This window comes from Megalobrama amblycephala, linkage group LG20 (genome assembly GCF_018812025.1).
Source record: "Megalobrama amblycephala isolate DHTTF-2021 linkage group LG20, ASM1881202v1, whole genome shotgun sequence".
Lineage (NCBI taxonomy): Eukaryota > Metazoa > Chordata > Actinopteri > Cypriniformes > Xenocyprididae > Megalobrama > Megalobrama amblycephala.
Window position 1 is genome coordinate 33,571,160 of NC_063063.1, and position 18,074 is coordinate 33,589,233.

Below are 18,074 nucleotides of genomic sequence, written 5' to 3' on the forward strand. Positions count from 1 at the left end.
TAACTGTGAAAATATATACATTCATATTTATACATTTACTTTAAAGTACAGTACTTTAGGATTTTATTCAACTACTCCATCTCAGTTGTTGTTTATGATGTTCAACCTAAGTTCTGTTGTAAACAGTTGTAAAGGTACTTTATGTAATGTATAGAACGATGTATTTTAATGTAAAAATATTTAATTTACATGATGAAAAAATGATTGTATATGTTGTATATGTATAATGTTTCATGTAAAATTATAAGTTGCATAAAAGAAATAAACAATGAACAGAACAATTTTTTTATTTACAGACGTGAACATGCGTAAAAAAAATAAATTATCGAACATAAATTATAGTAATAGAAATTACTCTGGCTCATTTACAAATAAATTACTTTACAAATATAATGTATACAACTTATGCATTTAATTTTTAACTTACATCACAAAAATAAGCTGTACAGAAATTAGGCTGTTTCATTGACAAAGTGACATTTAAATAATATTTATATCGACACATTTTATGCACTATTCTGTTCTTGAGAAAAGTGGGGGGAAAGCAGCCTTTGAAGTGCGATTCACCGCGGCGCGAGGAGGGATGACGTAATTCGAGAGCGACTTCAAGTGCACCCTCTCCGTTTCCCAGTGGAATGAAGCACCGATCTCAAGACACTTCATGGTCTACACTATCCCACAATACATTGCGCGCCAGTGACGACAGGAGTTCTGTGTGAATTCACATAAATGTAAGCAATGCCCCGTGTTCACCAATATCTAAATCAAACTGTAATATCTGTTTTTCATAAATACAATATTTGTCTCTAAGATGGAGTGCAGTTGAATAAAATCCTAAAGTACTGTACTTTAAATTCAGACTTAAATATAGAATAAATGTATAAATATGAATGTATATATTTTCACAGTTAATAGCCTAAATTTAACATAATTGAACATTAAATAAAACAAACAAAGTTAACTAGTTGCTAACGATATAAAACTAACATTACATAGTTTAACCATACATATTTTGGTCAGTGAAGCATGTCAAAACCCAATCAGTCATAAAACTTTAAAATGCACACATAAACGTCAACTGTCAGCTGTCTGTCACACAGCGCTAGGCATGTAACGACGCTCGGCTCATTGTTGCCATGTCTGGGGTTGGGATACTATTACACTACTTTTGGGATGGTTTTGCTGCGCAGACCTGGCAACCCTCCACTCCAAAACCCCACCCCTTTCATGCACTTTGAAGTGCGCGGCCCCTGAATCGGGACACAGCTTGTGTGTCTCTCTGACCTACAAACATACAGATAAATCTACAGGATGTTTGTCACAGAACAGGAAATCATGTGATCGACTAGAGGAAGTAATAAGGCATTTCTGTGGGTTTCCTTCGGAAGTGCTGGAACATTCTGGATCATGTTGGTGTCATTCTGTTCAATCCTCAGAATCTGCTGTGATTACAGAAACAGAATAAGATGAATTCAGATGTAGTTTAACTCAGAGGAATGACGACACACACCAATAAATAAATAAATAGAGATAAACAAATAAATGTAGTAAGAAAATTCCTTTGTTTATTGTATGTATTTTTTTCTTTCATGTGTTTATATTTATATACATATTTATTTATTTTTATTAATTTCTCTATTATTATGTTTATAGGGGACCTATAATGCAAAATTCACTTTGATAAGGTGTTTGAACACAGATGTGTGTAAACAACCAGCTTATAATGGTAAAAAAATCCACCCACTCCTTTTATTATAATCCCCATTAATCATAAAGTCTCTCCAGATTACCCCTGCGCTTCTGTAAGAAGCCCCGCCCATGACTGCTGACAGACTCCGCCCTACTGACTTAGCTCCTCCCCTGAGTGAGCTGTACACAGTCCGCCATTTTGATCTCCTCACTAGAGCATCTAACAGCAGCATTCACGTGAGAAATATATTCTTATTAAAGCAACTAAAGTTATTCAGTCAAGAGCAGTTTTTTTGTACTGTCATTAATTACTCACCCTCATGTTGTTCCACACCCGTAAGACCTTCGTTAATCTTCAGAACACAAATTGAGATATTTTTGATGAAATCCAATGGCTCAGTGAGGCCTGCATATCCAGCAATGACATTTCCTCTCTCAAGATCCATTAATGTACTAAAAACATATTTAAATCAGTTCATGTGAGTACAGTGGTTCAATATTAATATTATAAAGCCACGAGAATATTTTTGGAGCGCTGAAAAAACAAAATAACGACTTATATAGTGATGGTCGACTGCTTCAGGAAGCTTCGGAGCGTTATGAATCTTTTGTGTCGAATCATGATTCAGATCTAGGGCTGTGCTCAGAATATCGATACAACGATACATCGTCATGAACTCCTGACGATGCGCGTATCGATACAGCAGCTGCCGTATCGAGTCTGTCTTGCTTTTAAATCTAGCCAATCACGTGATGTCAATTGACCCTAGCAAGCAATGCAAGCAGACATTCACGTTTCTGTGAGCTTTCATTCGTAAATAATCAGCTGTTTTGTCGCGAATGTGAACAGGAAATGCGCTCTCGAACGGAGAAACACGCGATCTCCAAGTCATCGATCAAAGCGTGCTAACGTTTTAGGACAGGTCGATGGTATATAAATCATGCCCGAACGTTAGCGTTTGTCAATCAAGCCGAACCGTCCATTTAGAAATTTGGAGGCCGATCTCTCAGGTTGACGCGCGAGCTGGCTTGACTTAAGTTTTCGTGAGGATATAGTTTATGGACTGTTTTGATTTCGGTAATTACATCTAGAAAGGTAAAAGCAGTGATGACATATATAATAGAGATATCTGAAAGTGAAACGAAAGTGATATTGGCCTTGTCCAGTGGGGAGGACGCACGAGAGGAGACCTGCGCATTTAATTGGTAGACTATGTGTATACTGTAATACTGCATTTACAATGCTTATAAATGGCATGCACTTTGATCGTGAAAGTGAAAGTGCCCTTTGCGGTCACATCGCATCATTTAAATCTTGTTAACATTAGTTAATGCACTGTAAACCAACATGAACAAACAATCAACAACTGTATTTTTTAATAACTAACATTAACAAAGATGAACTAATACAGTATGTATTGCTCATGGTTAGTTCATGTTAATACATTATCTGATGTTTAATAAATGAACCTTATTGTTAAAGTCAATTCTGAGAATTCTTTCTAAACACTTTATAAATGTTACAAATGTATTGCTGAAACACATTACAAAGTCTGTGAATTGTGTAATGCTTAATTGTGAAGTTAGAGCGTTAAACAGTTTTTCACCAAGTCTCTGCTCAGGATTTTTTGGGCGGAGCTAAAACGGGGGTCTGATGACGCACTTGGACCCCCGAGCATAGCCCCTCCCCTAACACTATATAACTGTCGATGACGCACCGAGCGTGGCACCTCCTCTAACTCTACAGCGGTTCACTCGCTCAATCTCGAGTGTTATTACAGTTATACAGCCCTTTGCACATTTAGCTAGTAATGCCTTCGTCACGCAAATGCATATTACATGGTTGTTTTAATATACAATATGCTTGGTCTCCTTATTTAAATTTCCTAAAACGATGATATGAAGGATTCTAAAGTGATCGTTCTACACCGGATAATTTTACAAACTTTCATCAAACAGCTGGGATTCACAGATAATCCGCTGTTTTTGGTGAATGTGACTGAACAGACCTCGGCCCCCTCCCGCCTCGGCCTTCCTACCGTCCCACCGATAACCGATGATATATGGGGCCGGACAGAGTCTCTCCCGCCCCGGCCTTCATCCTCCCGTCTCGCGGCACCGTCATTTGTTGACTCGACAACAGTCCGGCAGTACGTGCCCACCAATGAGTGCAAGTTGCTGAGTTTGCTTATGTTATAATTAGTAGGTAGTCCACAGTAACTCTACTAAAATTTGCAACCCTCTAAAAATGATTCTTTTTATATGCATCAGTATGTTTGACTCATTAGACAAGTAAGTTGAGACGGCAGCTCTCGCGAGTGGGTGTGGTTTCAGCGCCGACAGCGGACACGCCCCCAGCGTTTGAGAGCAGAGAGCGCTGCCTATTTTTTCGAGATTTTGATAACTTATTTCATTTACTTGCAGATTTTTTTAATCATTTAAATTTGGCTGGGTGGTTAATAACACATTTTTCTGCGGTGTGACAAACTCAGAACACATACTTTAAAATGACTTTACAGGGACTTTAAGTGTGTATTGTAAACTCATGTAGCCCATATTTTGTAGACCACGTTAATAAAAAAAATGTTGTTCTAGAACATATTTTGAGTTGATATCCAAAAAAATCATTTTTACAGATGGAAAAAAAACAGGCAGTATAGACATTATTATAATATTATAGCCAATATAATTAACCAACTTAGTTTTCTTACAGTCAACTTACTGTTGCAAGTGAAATTAGTCATTGAGCTTTGTTGATATGCTTCAGTGTCACTATAATTGTCAATTCAGTTACTGAGGGAGTGACTTTAAAAGCAAGCTTTTAAAAGAAGCTTTTTTGTGACAATTTTTTTATATTTAATTTAAATCATTGGTTTTTTTTAATGACAAAAACAAAATAGTTTTTCAGTTATCACGACTGTTATAACACTGGTTATTCAATAAACACATATTACTGTTACTAAACTCTGCTCAAAATAAATTTAAATTCTAAATTGAACCATATCGTGATACGTATCGTATCGTGGCTTTAGTATCGTGATGCGTATCGTATCGTGACATTGTTGGTGATACACAGCCCTATTCAGATCGCGTGTCAAACTGCTGAAATCACGTGACTTTGGTGTTCCGAACCACTGATTCGATATGCTGATTCATGACGCTCCGAAGCTTCCTGAAGCAGTGTTTTGAAATCGACCATCACTATATAAGTCGTTATTTAGTTTTTTTGGCGCACCAAAAATATTCTCGCGGCTTTATAATATTAATATTAATAACTGATTTAAATATGTTTTTAGTACATTAATGGATCTTGAGAGAGGAAATGTCATTGCTGGCTATGCAGGCCTCACTGAGCCATCGGATTTCATCAAAAATATCTTAATTTGTGTTCTGAAGATGAACGAAGGTCTTACAGGTGTGGAACAACATGAGGGTGAGTCATTAATGACAGAATTTTCATTTTTGGGTGAACTAACCCTTTAACAGCAGTAGATACTGTATATTACACTTCTGTCACTTTAACACACAGATCTAACTTTGAACCTTGTGTTTTTGACATAAACTTGTGTGTTTTTGACTGTTTAGGCGCAATAAGACATGAAAGAGAACTTAGTTTGACACTCACACGACAGACAGCTTTCTGTGCGCTCAGAAAACCATTTATCAGAATTTAAACTGTTATGACTAACTTTCATGATGATGAAGAATCATAATGTCAGAACCGAATCCAGATGATTATCAAAAAGAGGCATGAGCTGTACAGGCCCCGCCCTCTTCAGCAGCTCATTTGCATTTAAAGACACATGCACGAAAACAGTATGTTTTTCCTTCCACTTAAAAATGGGCATTTAAAACATGCTATAATAAATGATCTGTGGGATATTTTGAGCTGAAACTTCACAGACACATTCTGGAGACTTATATTACATCTTCAGCTGCTTTATTGATCGAAATGTTTCCATAAAAAGAATTCAATCAGTGCAGTAACAACACCAATAAACATTATGAAAGTCAATCATTTATTCTCATAGTTCTGCCACAGAAAGAGTCTGGATTCATTTAAGAATCTCCAGCACACTGAAACTCTTTACAGTGAACGGCTGCGTCTCAAATCGCATGTGAAAGTACTGTTAAAAAGAATGTTCTATAGTATGAGTGATGCATGAATGTAGTGTGAACACTCTATATTCACCATATTCAGTCTGTCATGTTCATAATTGTTGTGCCTATGCAGATCATGGTAAGATTATTACATTATATTGTTTGATTTGAAGGAGTTTTACTGACATAATATGATATAGAAATAATTGTTGTGATGTTGTGTTATCGATGCGTAAATTTAAATATACATTCTGGATTAGGTTGTCATGATTGACAGGCGAGATGTGGCTCCTCCCCTTCTGGGAGTTGACCAATGTGCACGCGGGGCACGTGAACGCGCTCAGCTGAGCTGATGAAGCGCGTGAATTCGGCGTGATGAGGAAAGTTTCTTCAGGAATCCGCTGATTATGACGGTGAGATCTATTGATTGATTGATTGATTGAGTGGTTGATATGAGAGTTGATGTGACCTTTGCGCCTGAAGTTTATGTGAAACATGTAATGCATCAGTTATATGTTCATTTGTGTCACAGAACCGAGTGATATGAGTTTAATTGATCCGATCAGGAGTCAGAATGACATGAAGAAAAGTGATGTTAGTGAAGAGGAAATGTGTTGATTCTTGTGAATCCAGTCAGAGACCTGACTTGTTATTTTAACTTTATGTGAAATAATGTATGACAAACACTGTAGTGAAAAGATAAAGAAAAATGCATGATAAAGTCAGCATGAAATATGAATTATCACTATCGATTTTCTAAATGCATGTTATTGATTTTACTGTGATCACTTCATCTACGCATATATTTAATTTATTTTTTATTAATGCAAAAAATACAAGTTTATAATAAACAATTAGTGTATAATACACAAAATTTAACAACACAGTCAACAGAATACAGAGAAAACAAATTAGTTAATTTTTTGCTAATGACAGAAAAAAATTAAGAAAGCGTTTTTCAGTGTGTACATTGATCTTAACACATTTAAAATTATAATTTATTATTCTCAGGTTAGGTAAAGTAAGTAGAGTTTGGCCTAAATTATAAGCATTAAAAATGCCTACAGTTTGGTCAGAAAATTTTATGCAAGAAATACAGTCATTTTTAAACAATAGTTGAGTTAAATAAAAATATCCAGCAGGTTGCTCAAACATTTAACCCATTTGTCCATTTTCAACCCAACTTGGGTTGTTTTTAACCCAGAATTTATTAGAGTGTAGGTTCTAATCTTCTTGATTGGCATAAGATTGTTTTCCCATGATCCAAGATCCTTTTCAAGGACTGGCAGGTGAAAGCTGTCCGCCTCTTCAGGTCCTTGAACATACACACACACACACACACACACACACACACACACACACTTCTGTTTGCTGGCCAACCAGTTTCGGTCCACATAAATATAATATTTACTTTACATCTTACATCCTAAAGCATTGTTGTCGGTGAACTTACATTTGTGGATGGGTCAATGATGTGACAGGATTTTTTTTTTTTGTCCAAAGGCCTTAATAATAATAAAAAACAAAGATATGACATCCAAAGTATGTAAAGTAGTACAACTAGATCTCTTTTATTGAATTCAAAAGGTTTTAATGATATTTTGCTACATATAAAGGTTTTTTAAAGATTTTGAAGTGTCAAAAGGTCATTTGGTTTAACTGTCCAATACAGCCATTTCATTTGTGATTAAAACATCTTAAAATGTAATAAATGTATATATTTTTTTATTCTGGCATGATTTTATAACATCATATATCAATATAGTGCAAAATGGTGTTAAAATTATGTGTAGAAGTTGTTGCTTTGTTATGAGAAACAATGTCCGGAAAAATGAATTTCACTGATGTCATACGGAGTAACAATATAAAGGAACTATTTTGGATCAAGTCATGTGACAGGATGTGACATCATTCAGACACCTGCACAGGATCACATGGTCATGAAGCAAAGTAACTAACTCTCTCTTAACTATTTGAATAATTCATGTTTTCTCTTGATCATACGCATGTCCCGAAACATCCGGTCTTTGGATACAACCGCTATAAAACATGGAAAATGTTGTAATATTTTAAAAACTTGTACTAAATATAAAATGTTTAATTTTCCTAACTGGAATTTTCCTAATATCGTCATTCGGCAAAACCGAAATTTTGGTTAAACCGCATGACTTTTTTGGTGACGAATTGTGTCCATCTGGTAAAAAATGACAAAAGCAGTGTTAATTGATTATAAAAACCACATAATCTCATTGTAACACTTAATAAAATCTCCATTATGTTTTTTTTTTTTTTTACACTTTTAAAAACCCTATTCGTCAATGACCCGGATATAAAATTTGTAAAGAAGATAAATTAATTTTTAACATTTTTTTTAACCTGCACAGACTGTGGTGAATGCTGGTCTTAAACCCCGCCCCTTTCTGACAATCCACTGTATGCTCGCATTCAGATCCGCCTCCATTTTTGAGTGCCACGCCCACATCTCAACATCCAATCAACAATGTATGAACAGAACCAAGTCCTCTTTCAACTGGACTTAGATCACAGTACAGAAGATAAGATCTGACTCATCATGAAACTGAAGTTGCGCTGGTCTTTTCTCCTCTATTGTGCCGTATATCTGAGTGAAACGCTTCTCAAACAAGAACAAATGTAGGGCGGGGCTTGATTTTGTCTGTGGGGAATTGATTGGATGGTTGTGGTTTGCTATTGGTGGATCTCATGTGAGTGACAGGTTGCCTCGCCCTCATCATCAGAGAAGAGATGATATTCTGATTCAAGACTACCAGGAACATGAATTTAAAACAATAATGATAAATCATTCAGTGCAATATTCCATACAAAAATAGAATCAGCAGCTGTAGGAATCAGACGTGATGATGTGTGTTTGTCATCTAACGCTTCATTTCTTCATAAAGCATCTTTTACAGACTAAAACACTTGCAGTGATATCAGTGGAGTCATGTCAGGGTTGGTATTTTAAGGTTGGCTTGTCGATAGTTTGTGTCTGCGGTTCGTAGCGTCATTAATAACACATGCAGAAGCAGCCGCTTCTCTCTGTTGAGTCCAGCAGCAGCGCCGTGAAAATGTTTTGGCAAACGTGACTTTAGCCGTCATTTGAGACACACAGATTTTTAGACCTAGTCCCTGTGAAATCAAAACTGACAATTCTTGTTTTTTTATGGAATATTGCAGTGTTTATTCTAAATGATTGATCGGTGCACATCATAATTGTTTTAAATTCATGTTCCTGGTAATCTTGAATCAGAATATCTTCTCCTCCCTCTTGCAGCATCTCTTCTCTGATGACGAGGGCGGGGCAACCTGTCACTCACATGAGATCCACCAATAGCAAACCACAACCATCCAATCAATTCCCCATAGGAAAAATGTCTGTGAGAGAGTGTGTGTGTGTGTGTTCAACCCTCTTACAGAGGAAGTTTAAGTGTGTTTAAACTTCAGAACAGCTTGTTCTTTCTTTTCTTTCGGTCGGTGTGAAGTTTCCAGACTCATCTGTGTTTGTAGTGATGGACTCATACAGGATTTATTTCTGACATCTTGATGGTGAAGGTGAGCGTTTATTGTAGAATCTGTTTAATAATTATTATAATGTGGATTGTGTTTTGTCAAATGCTTTTGCTGTGCACATTTATTTATTCTGATTCCACTGATATCAATGTCGATCTCTGTGCTTCTCAGGATTGTTGGTGTTGATCTGATTCTGCCATGAGCCGCGGCAAGTTCACGTCTGGATCTCGGCAGCTGAAGGTAACAGAAGCCAACAGATGACTGTTGAATATGAGTGCTAGACCAACAATATTCTCCCACACGCCCGAAGAAGCTGCTTGGAGAAACTGATTCATGAGGGTTTTTGAGTAGATCAACAAGAATATGTTCTGCTAAAGTTCTCATGAAAACATTATTTCTGAATGTTGACTAAATTTTCAAATCATCCATTTTTTTTTAATTATTTTTTTGTAAAAACTTTTTTTTTCTTGGTTATGCATTCATTAAGGGAACATTTCATGCGTCAAACATTATAGGAATGTTGCTTTTCAACAAGTAGAAACACTTAAAAAATGTTAGACATTAATAAAGGCACAATATTTTGGGATTCAAATATCCAAAAACCACTAGAACAGTGTTATATATTTTGTTGACTTGTGTACTTACATTATACCACATGTTTCCAAGAATGTTTAAATCCAGAGAAATAAGCAATTTTAACCAGGACACAGTTTCTGTGCGTCACCTGTCAATGACATCATACTCAAGTTACCTTCAGTTTCCGGTTTTATTTTAAACACCAAAGAATTTGCCAATAAACCAGTTTTGGTGATTGCAATAAAGACTTGAAGCTACTGTGAACGTTGGTATAAGAAACACAGTGTCTGTAATTAGACATGCAACATTTTTCCAGCTCTTCAAATGTTATTTTTAATGTGATGACCAAAAAACATTATTTCTTCATCCTTCTGAGATTGTCTCCATTTGTAAAACGAACATTTGAAGATGTAAGAAAATCCAACATTTGATAGAAAACACTTTTGTTTAAAAATTAAAAGACATTAATTACCATTATAACCATCAGATGGCAGCAGAGGACCATTTATTTACCTGTAATAGTTTTTCACTTATGAATAAATATTAAACTTTATAAAATCACTAGGTTTAAAAATACATTTTGTCAAGGTGAAGTATGGAGTACTCACAAAATCTCATGAAAAACAATATGAATGTGAATGTGAATGAATTACAGAAAGCGATCACCGCGCTCTCTTTATAATCACAGCAGCTGTCAGTCAATGCAGCACAAGATCACACTTTACTCACATTTTATTCCATTAATCTAACTAAAGTGCACAATAAATCTTTAATTTACAATGTTGACGCTTTTTTTCCACACGAAAGTGTATAAACTGATGGTCAAATTGAATTTTGCAGAGGAGGAACACTGAGACGTGTCTTTTTAATGTTTGAATAACTAAATTAACACTAAGCCAGACTATTTAAGTGTCTATATTCTGATTATAAACTAAGTATTACACCACTGATGCTGTTAAAGCGACCTCGCCGACACATCAACAAGTGACATTTCACCAGACGTTTTTCAGCTGGTTTATATTATTGCGGATGTTCTTAAGAACTTTCCGAGCATATGGTCAATTGTCCTTGCACTCTATATCAAATGTCTATTTCTGATTTTATGATGACCTGTCATAGTTTAATCTGTTCCATCACAGTTTTATAATAATCCTAAAAGATCAGTAACATAGTGTTTTGTGTCATTGCTTAGGCGAAGCATTCTGTCAATCGAAAAGAAAACAATATAGCTTAGTGTGCTTATCAAACGGCAAAGTGTTCACACAAGCAGCTCAGGATTGGCGTCTCAGAGCGGATCCGTTCACAGTAAATGAGCTTCATCACTGATAATGACGCTGATCTGAAGCTGCTCTTCAGTGATTGCTTTCTCTGGTCAGCTCGACTCTGTTTGCTGTGTTGAAGGTTCCTCATGACGCCCCGCAGAGATCTCCATCACATGCCAGCCTCGCTAAATTCTGCGGCTTCATCATCCTCGTGTTCTTCATCATGGCCTCTTACTTGCTGTCGGGTGAGAGGAAGACTCTGCTGGAGGACCTCAGTGAAAGCACCCTCAGAGACTTGGTGCGCAGCATCGGAACTAAAGTGACGTTCAGAGCCAGACGAGTTCCTGCCGTCAGCGAGCTGCACGACTTCGACCCGCACGTGAGAAATTCATAGAGTACATAGTGACATCTGAATATAGTAAAAAGCACCTTTTGTTCAATGGAAATGTTAAAGGTTCTTCATGGAACCATGATGATACAGAACCTCCAGGGCACATTTATGAGAATTTAGAGATCCAAATGAACCAGACTGTTGAACTCTCTGTCTCTTTCAGATGTTCTCCGTGATTCCGCCGCACTTTTTACCGAATGTTAAGAACCCCTGCTGGTATGAGGAGCTGCGTGGAAACGTGAGCGCAGATCCATACGGATCCAACCTGTTCGGCCGCTTGTCCAGTAATATGCGAATTGCCTTCGAGTGTCTGAGCGCCACGTTCAAAAAACAGTTAATTCTGCGCGACGGGAAACTCCAGCGCCTGCGATGCCTTCCCTACTTCTACATCATCGGTCAGCCCAAGTGTGGCACGACGGACCTGTATGAGCGCTTGAGGCTCCATCCCGACGTTCATCTCACGCCACCCAAGGAACCGCACTGGTGGAGCCGGAAGAGGTTCGGTATGTGAGATTCCTGATGCTTAAATGCCCTCAAAGGGAAGCTGCTTTCATCTGCACTCTCATTACAAAGAAAATGTTCTGGAAGAAGCAGCTTCACAAAGCAGAAATAGATTAAAAACAATCAAAACAAGCAGTTCTGGTTTGTTTGTTCTTGTCAGAAGCGTCTGCTGGGAACTAAAACACACTTCATTATGAATCTCAGATCACAGTTTGATTCGTGAGAATGTGAACCGATTCATCAGGGTCATATAAACACGTGTGATGATGTACAGTCATTAGAATAACACACGTGATGTAGATTGTTCTTTCGTTAAGATAATTATAGTGTTTCTACTTCAGAGACTCGTTCAGATGCATCTAGTTTAAGTTTAATCTTCTCTAAACATTCTAAAACTAGAAGATATTAAAGACCAGATATCTGAATTAACGTTACTGGAAGAACATTCTGAGAACGTTCGCTGGGATCAGGTGTTTCACCTGCACAGAATGAAATCTGCCTCGTTCAGCTTTTTTCTTATTTTACTGCATTTCAAGCTGTTTCCTGTCTAGATATAATCAGCTATATTTATCTGTTTCAGTCACATGACTTCCTCTCAGCTCAGAGAGAGCAATAAAAAACATTGATCACTGGATTTGATTCATAGCAGATCCAGAAAACGTTTTACACTCAAATTAATTCACACACATTTATGTAGATTTTATCCGCAATTCAACTCCATATACAGTAAATGTTCAGGGATTTCTCTGTGTCTCTGTTCATGTTTCTGTGTTCGTCCCGCTGATGCTCATAAATATTGCGGATGAGCTGCAAAGTCACGTGACTGACACAGAAGCACCTGTCGTTTGGAGAAGCTTGATCTGGATCCTGTGATTTGCAGGAATCATTCGTCCCGGTGATCCTCCTCTCACCCGCTTCCCGCTGGACCATTACCTGGATCTGTTTGAGCCAGTGGCCCAGCGGATACAGCACAGACTTCTGGGAAACTCCTCCATCAGCAGCAGCATCATCACTGGTACGTTCTCAGATCTGTGTGTTTATTTTAATTTCCACATGAGGTCAGGTGATCCGTGTGCTCGAGTGTTCCTAGAATGTGTTACAAAGTGAGGCTTTACTGTAATAACATTCTGTTTCCTCTAAAAACAATGTGTGTGTGTGTGTGTTTGTGTGTGTGTGTGTGTGTGTGTGTGTGTGTGTGACTGACAGGTGAGGCCAGCGCTTCCACTTTGTGGGACAACTTGGCCTGGCTCTACCTCCATGACATCAGCAGAGAGGCGGAGCCTCCGTCACTCGTCCAGGACTTCATTCAGGCGGTGCAGCCGGACGCGCGACTCATTGCCATCCTCAGAGACCCTGTGGAGAGGTCAGAGGTCACACCAGATCTCGAACTAAAACTACAACTGTAAAAAAAAAACATTTTCATTACTTGAAATAAAATAAAATGAAATAAATAAAATGAAAATAATAAAATAAAAATAAAATACAATAAAGTAAAATACAATAAAATAAAGTGAAATGAAAATAAAATGAAATAAATGAAAATAAAATAAAATTTAAAATAAATTAAATTAAATTAAATTAAAATAAAATGAAATTAAAATAAAATAATCTCAAAATAAAAAAATGAAACAATAATAAAATTAAATAAATAAAAGAAAATGAAATTAAACTAAATGAAATCAAAATTAAATAAAATATTTAATTATACTTATTTAATTAAAATGAAATAAATAAAAGGAAATTAAATGAAATAAAATAAAATGAAAATCAAATGAAATACAATAAGAAAACAAAAATATTAAATGAAAATAAAATGAAATAAATAAAAGCAAATGAAATGAAATAAAATTAACTGAAATAAAATGAAAATAAATTAAATTAAATACAATAAAATAACATAAAATGAAATGAAATAAAATGAAAATAAAATAAAATGAAATAATAAAATAAAATTAAAATAAAATGAAATGAAACAGTAAAAAACAATAAAATGAAATTAAATGAAAATAAAATGAAATAAAATGCAATAAAATGAAATAAAATAAAATGGAAATCAAATCAAATGAAATACAGTAAAAAAACAAAAAAATTAAATGAAATGAAAATAAAATGAAATAAAAGCAAATGAAATTAAATAAATGAAATGAAATAAAATAAACAAAGCAACGTTTCTGTAGAAACTTGTTTCTGTCAATGAAATAAAAATGAATAAAAAAAAAAAAAAAGGTAATTGCAACTTTTTATCTTTTTCTTCGTTATTGCATGTTTATATCTTGCAATTTGGACTTTATAACAACCAATTGCAAGATTATTTATCATAAATCTGAGAAAACACTCATAATTGTGAGATAAAAAGTCGCAATTACCTTTTTTATTTTTTTATTCCATGGCAGAAACAAGCTTCAATACTCATCTCATTTTTGTTTCGTTTAATTTGACTAAAACACTTAATTTATTTATTTATTTTTAAATGTCAAAAACTCAAGAAAATTATTAAAACAAACATTTTTGCTCGTGAATAGTGACCACTGACATGCGTTTTAGTTCCGGGTCACGTGACGCTCGTGTAGCGTGTTTGATGATGTCATCTGATGCTTCACACACACTCAAACACACTCTTCTGCTGTTCTTCTTCAGACTCTATTCAGACTATTTGTACTTCGGCACGTCTAATGAATCAGCGCTGGATTTCCATCAGAAGGTCTGTGAGTCTCTGCGTCTGTTCGACGCCTGTCTGCGGGACGCCGGTCTGAGAGCGTGTGTGTACAGCGGCGCGCTGTATAACGCCATGAGTGTGAGTATGCCGACCTCTGACCTCAGAGAGACCTTACATAGTTAAGTATTTAATAGTTATTTACGCGTGTGTGTGTGTGTGTGTGTGTGTGTGTGTGTGTGTGTGCGTGTGTGTGTAGGTGCGGCTGCACGTGGGCCTGTATGTGGTGTTTATTCTGGACTGGTTGTCAGTGTTCAGCCGTGATCAGCTCTTAGTTTTGCGTCTAGAGGATCACGCTGCAAACCTGACGCACAGCATGAACAGAGTCTTCCACTTCCTGCAGTTAGGTCAGTCCTGCAGCCGCCTGTCCATCATCATCTCATAAACACTGACCTGCTGTGAGCAGAAGGGGGCAGCAGATGTTCATCATCATCTTCATGAGACGCAGCTCACAGCAAAGAGAACATATAAACCACACAGAATCGTTTTGGGATGAGACTGATTGTGTCGTGTGTCTGTTTGCAGGTCCGGTGTCTGAACAGACAGAGAGACTCATCAGCAGACGTCCCGTGGCAAACACCAGGGATCCGTCGGACAGGAAACTGGGGCCGATGAAGCCGGTGACACGAGAGCTGCTCCGGCAGTTTTACGCTCCTTTCAACCAGAAACTGTCTGCGGTGCTGCAGGATGAGTCCTTCATGTGGTAGAGTCGCTGCCATTCACACGCAGATCGCCTGTCAGATGAGTTTGTTCACTGGATCATGAGGGGATTTTTTGTAAATGATGAAGTATTTTTAAACCACACAGAAAAAAACCCTCTCTTTTAAGTCTTTGAATCGCTGACATCTGCTGGTCAGATTGATCCAGTTCAGTGTGCAGTTTCACAGTCGGCATGAAAAAGAATTCACGCTCATATTTTCTTCTCTATTGTGCCGTATATCCGAGTGAAACTGCTTCTCAAACAAGAACAAATGTAGGGCGGGGCTTGATTTTGATTCGATGGTTGTGGTTTGCTATTGGTGGATCTCATGTGAGTGACAGGTTGCCCCGCCTTGTCATCAGAGAAGAGGGAGGGGAAGTTACTCGGATTCAAGATTTCTAGGAACATGAATTTAAAACAACGATGATGTGCACCGATAAATTATTTAGAATAAACACTGCAATATTCCATAAAAAAACAAGCTTGATTTGTTTTTTTATCTAACTACCTGCAATCTTTTGAATTAAGAATCATGTGATGATACCATTCAATTACTGACATGCGACGCAACACCGCGACACGTGATAAAAGGTATAGAGAGTATAGGAAAAGCTAGCTAGCTTACCAATTCAGAATAATATTTAGCTAAATGACTTGCATGGTTTTATACGTTGCTAAATCACCAATATGCATCATAAATAGTTTTAGACATGGACAAATTTGCTTTGATGAAACAGCCATTACATCTGTTATGTTAAAATTTTACTTTGACAAGCCAAAGTAAGCAAGTTTTTAAAGTAAATAAGCAACTTCCACTCCTCACATGTGCGTCTCCTTTTGACAGTCCTGCAGAAATTATGTGTGGTTCTAAAATATATGGTCACATGACAATAAAATTGCACGGTTGCCAAGATACAGGGGGTGGGTCAACTTACCCACTGGCTCATCTTACCCCTATGGACAAAAAACCAATGAGGCGTTTCTCAAAACTAAGGCGCCCCAGACATGATCATGCAGGAAAAAAATAGTAGGCTAAATCGTGCGCACGATTTACTCATTTGTTCCCTCGATTTATAAATCATGCGCATGATTTCAAGGGAACGAATTAGTAAATTGTGCGCACTATTCAGTAAATCGAAGAAATGAATTAGTAAATTGTGCGCGCGATTAAATTTTTTTTCTTGCATGTCATGTGCGGGGCTCCGTACAAAACATCCCCATAGTGACTAAAACTTGTTCTGGAAACCAAAAATCAGTTTGCGATCACTTCATCGTGTGGATACGGTGCCGTCACTGGCTTACGAACATGCTTTCTTCGGTCTGACTGATTGTTGAACACCCAACATTAGCAAAAACAACCGACCCTCACAAAAACAAGAATAACGGCACTATATAATACTGTTTGCAATCACTGACCGGCCTCAAGACCAGATTCAGATTCACTTTTTGAAACAATCCACCCTAGCAACCACCCTGAACACCCTAGCAACCACACACTGACAATCCCTCCGCAGCCCTCTAGATGGCAGCAGTGAGTTTGGTTCTAGTAAGCAGCTCACGCGTTCATATACTGTATATTTGATGAGGGCGACGCTGTCAGATCATCCTCATGCCGTGAGCTCTTCCTGTGGGAAACTCCAGGGAAAGTCCCGGATCATGAGAACGGCTCCTGTGCTTTTATGAAGAATCATAAATTTGCTGTTTGATGGTTGCAGCAGCTCAGGAAGCTTAGGATCACAAACACAGAGGCCTCTGGGTAACAAACTAGATCTGTGTTTTATTATCTTGGCTTGACAGAGACGCTCTGTTATTGCAGAAAACCTGGTTTTGGGTCCGATCTTGATTTACAGTGCGTGTCCATTAGAATTTGGTTTCCCTGTGGTTATTATATGTTGGGAACCAAATAAAAACCTTGCTTTTTTAGGTTTACATTTTCTTTGTACAGCATTCTCAGATTGTTCTGGGAAGCAAAAAACGTTCCTGTATTGATATCCTTCCAGTGGACGTTTCCGACTGTTTCCAGTAAGTTTTTGTTATTGTAGTGTTGTCATGGAAACAGATGCTCAGGGGCCAGTTGCATAAGCACAGCCATTACTTAAAAAACTAGTCTGACCAACCAAAGGATAATCAGTCTTCCTTTTTGTTCTCATATTAAACAAGTCATAGATCTAACTTTTTATGCAACTGACTTGAAGTAATGAATTGATCACCAAAATGACATATTTAAATGCCTTAAAATAGCTTGAATGTTTTGAATTTTGGACAATATCAGCATAAATCCTTATCATTTTTTGGTGCAAATACATTTAAAGTAACTTGACATTATCATTGAAGACCAGCAATAACAATTTTCATTTTGATTACATAATAATGGCAATATATACATGTCAAAGTCAGACACGCCCCTTTGCCAGCTGTGATGCTGGTTACTGGTTTAAACTCGGCCCAGGTTTGTAAAAGATTTTTGGGTCAGCACATCTTAATAGCTTCAACAATTGATTATCAATTAAGTTTAGAATACAATGAACCAATCAGAACCCGATTTAGGTCAGATAGCTGCTAATGCTGGATATTTTTTTTCTATTTTATAAACTGTTTATATAATAAAATATG

General features: G+C 36.9%; 1 protein-coding gene and 1 long non-coding RNA gene across 3 annotated transcripts in view; one reads left to right on the top strand and one right to left on the bottom strand.

Annotated features, from left to right (window-relative positions):
* Positions 1 to 539: 539 nt before the first annotated feature.
* Positions 540 to 17,789, top strand: LOC125255525 (carbohydrate sulfotransferase 15-like). 2 transcript variants are annotated; one of them, XM_048170841.1, is made up of 12 exons: positions 540 to 731; positions 1,786 to 1,926; positions 6,051 to 6,203; positions 9,258 to 9,360; positions 9,490 to 9,558; positions 11,296 to 11,535; positions 11,711 to 12,050; positions 12,929 to 13,063; positions 13,255 to 13,411; positions 14,686 to 14,842; positions 14,961 to 15,108; positions 15,287 to 17,789. In XM_048170841.1, the coding sequence occupies exons 5-12, from the start codon at positions 9,517 to 9,519 to the stop codon at positions 15,466 to 15,468; spliced, it is 1,401 nt and encodes a 466-aa protein (XP_048026798.1). In that variant the 5' UTR covers positions 540 to 731; positions 1,786 to 1,926; positions 6,051 to 6,203; positions 9,258 to 9,360; positions 9,490 to 9,516; the 3' UTR covers positions 15,469 to 17,789. The 2 variants fall into 2 exon arrangements, with proteins under 2 accessions (XP_048026798.1, XP_048026797.1); XM_048170840.1 differs by having other exon boundaries at positions 9,291 to 9,360.
* LOC125255541 overlaps positions 13,008 to 18,074 on the bottom strand; it is a 32,294-nt gene continuing 27,227 nt past the window's right edge. The window contains exons 3-4 of the long non-coding RNA XR_007181924.1: positions 13,302 to 13,401; positions 13,008 to 13,134 (exon numbers count right to left, since the gene is read on the bottom strand). This is a non-coding gene — a long non-coding RNA (uncharacterized LOC125255541). The remainder of the gene's footprint in view (positions 13,135 to 13,301; positions 13,402 to 18,074) is intronic.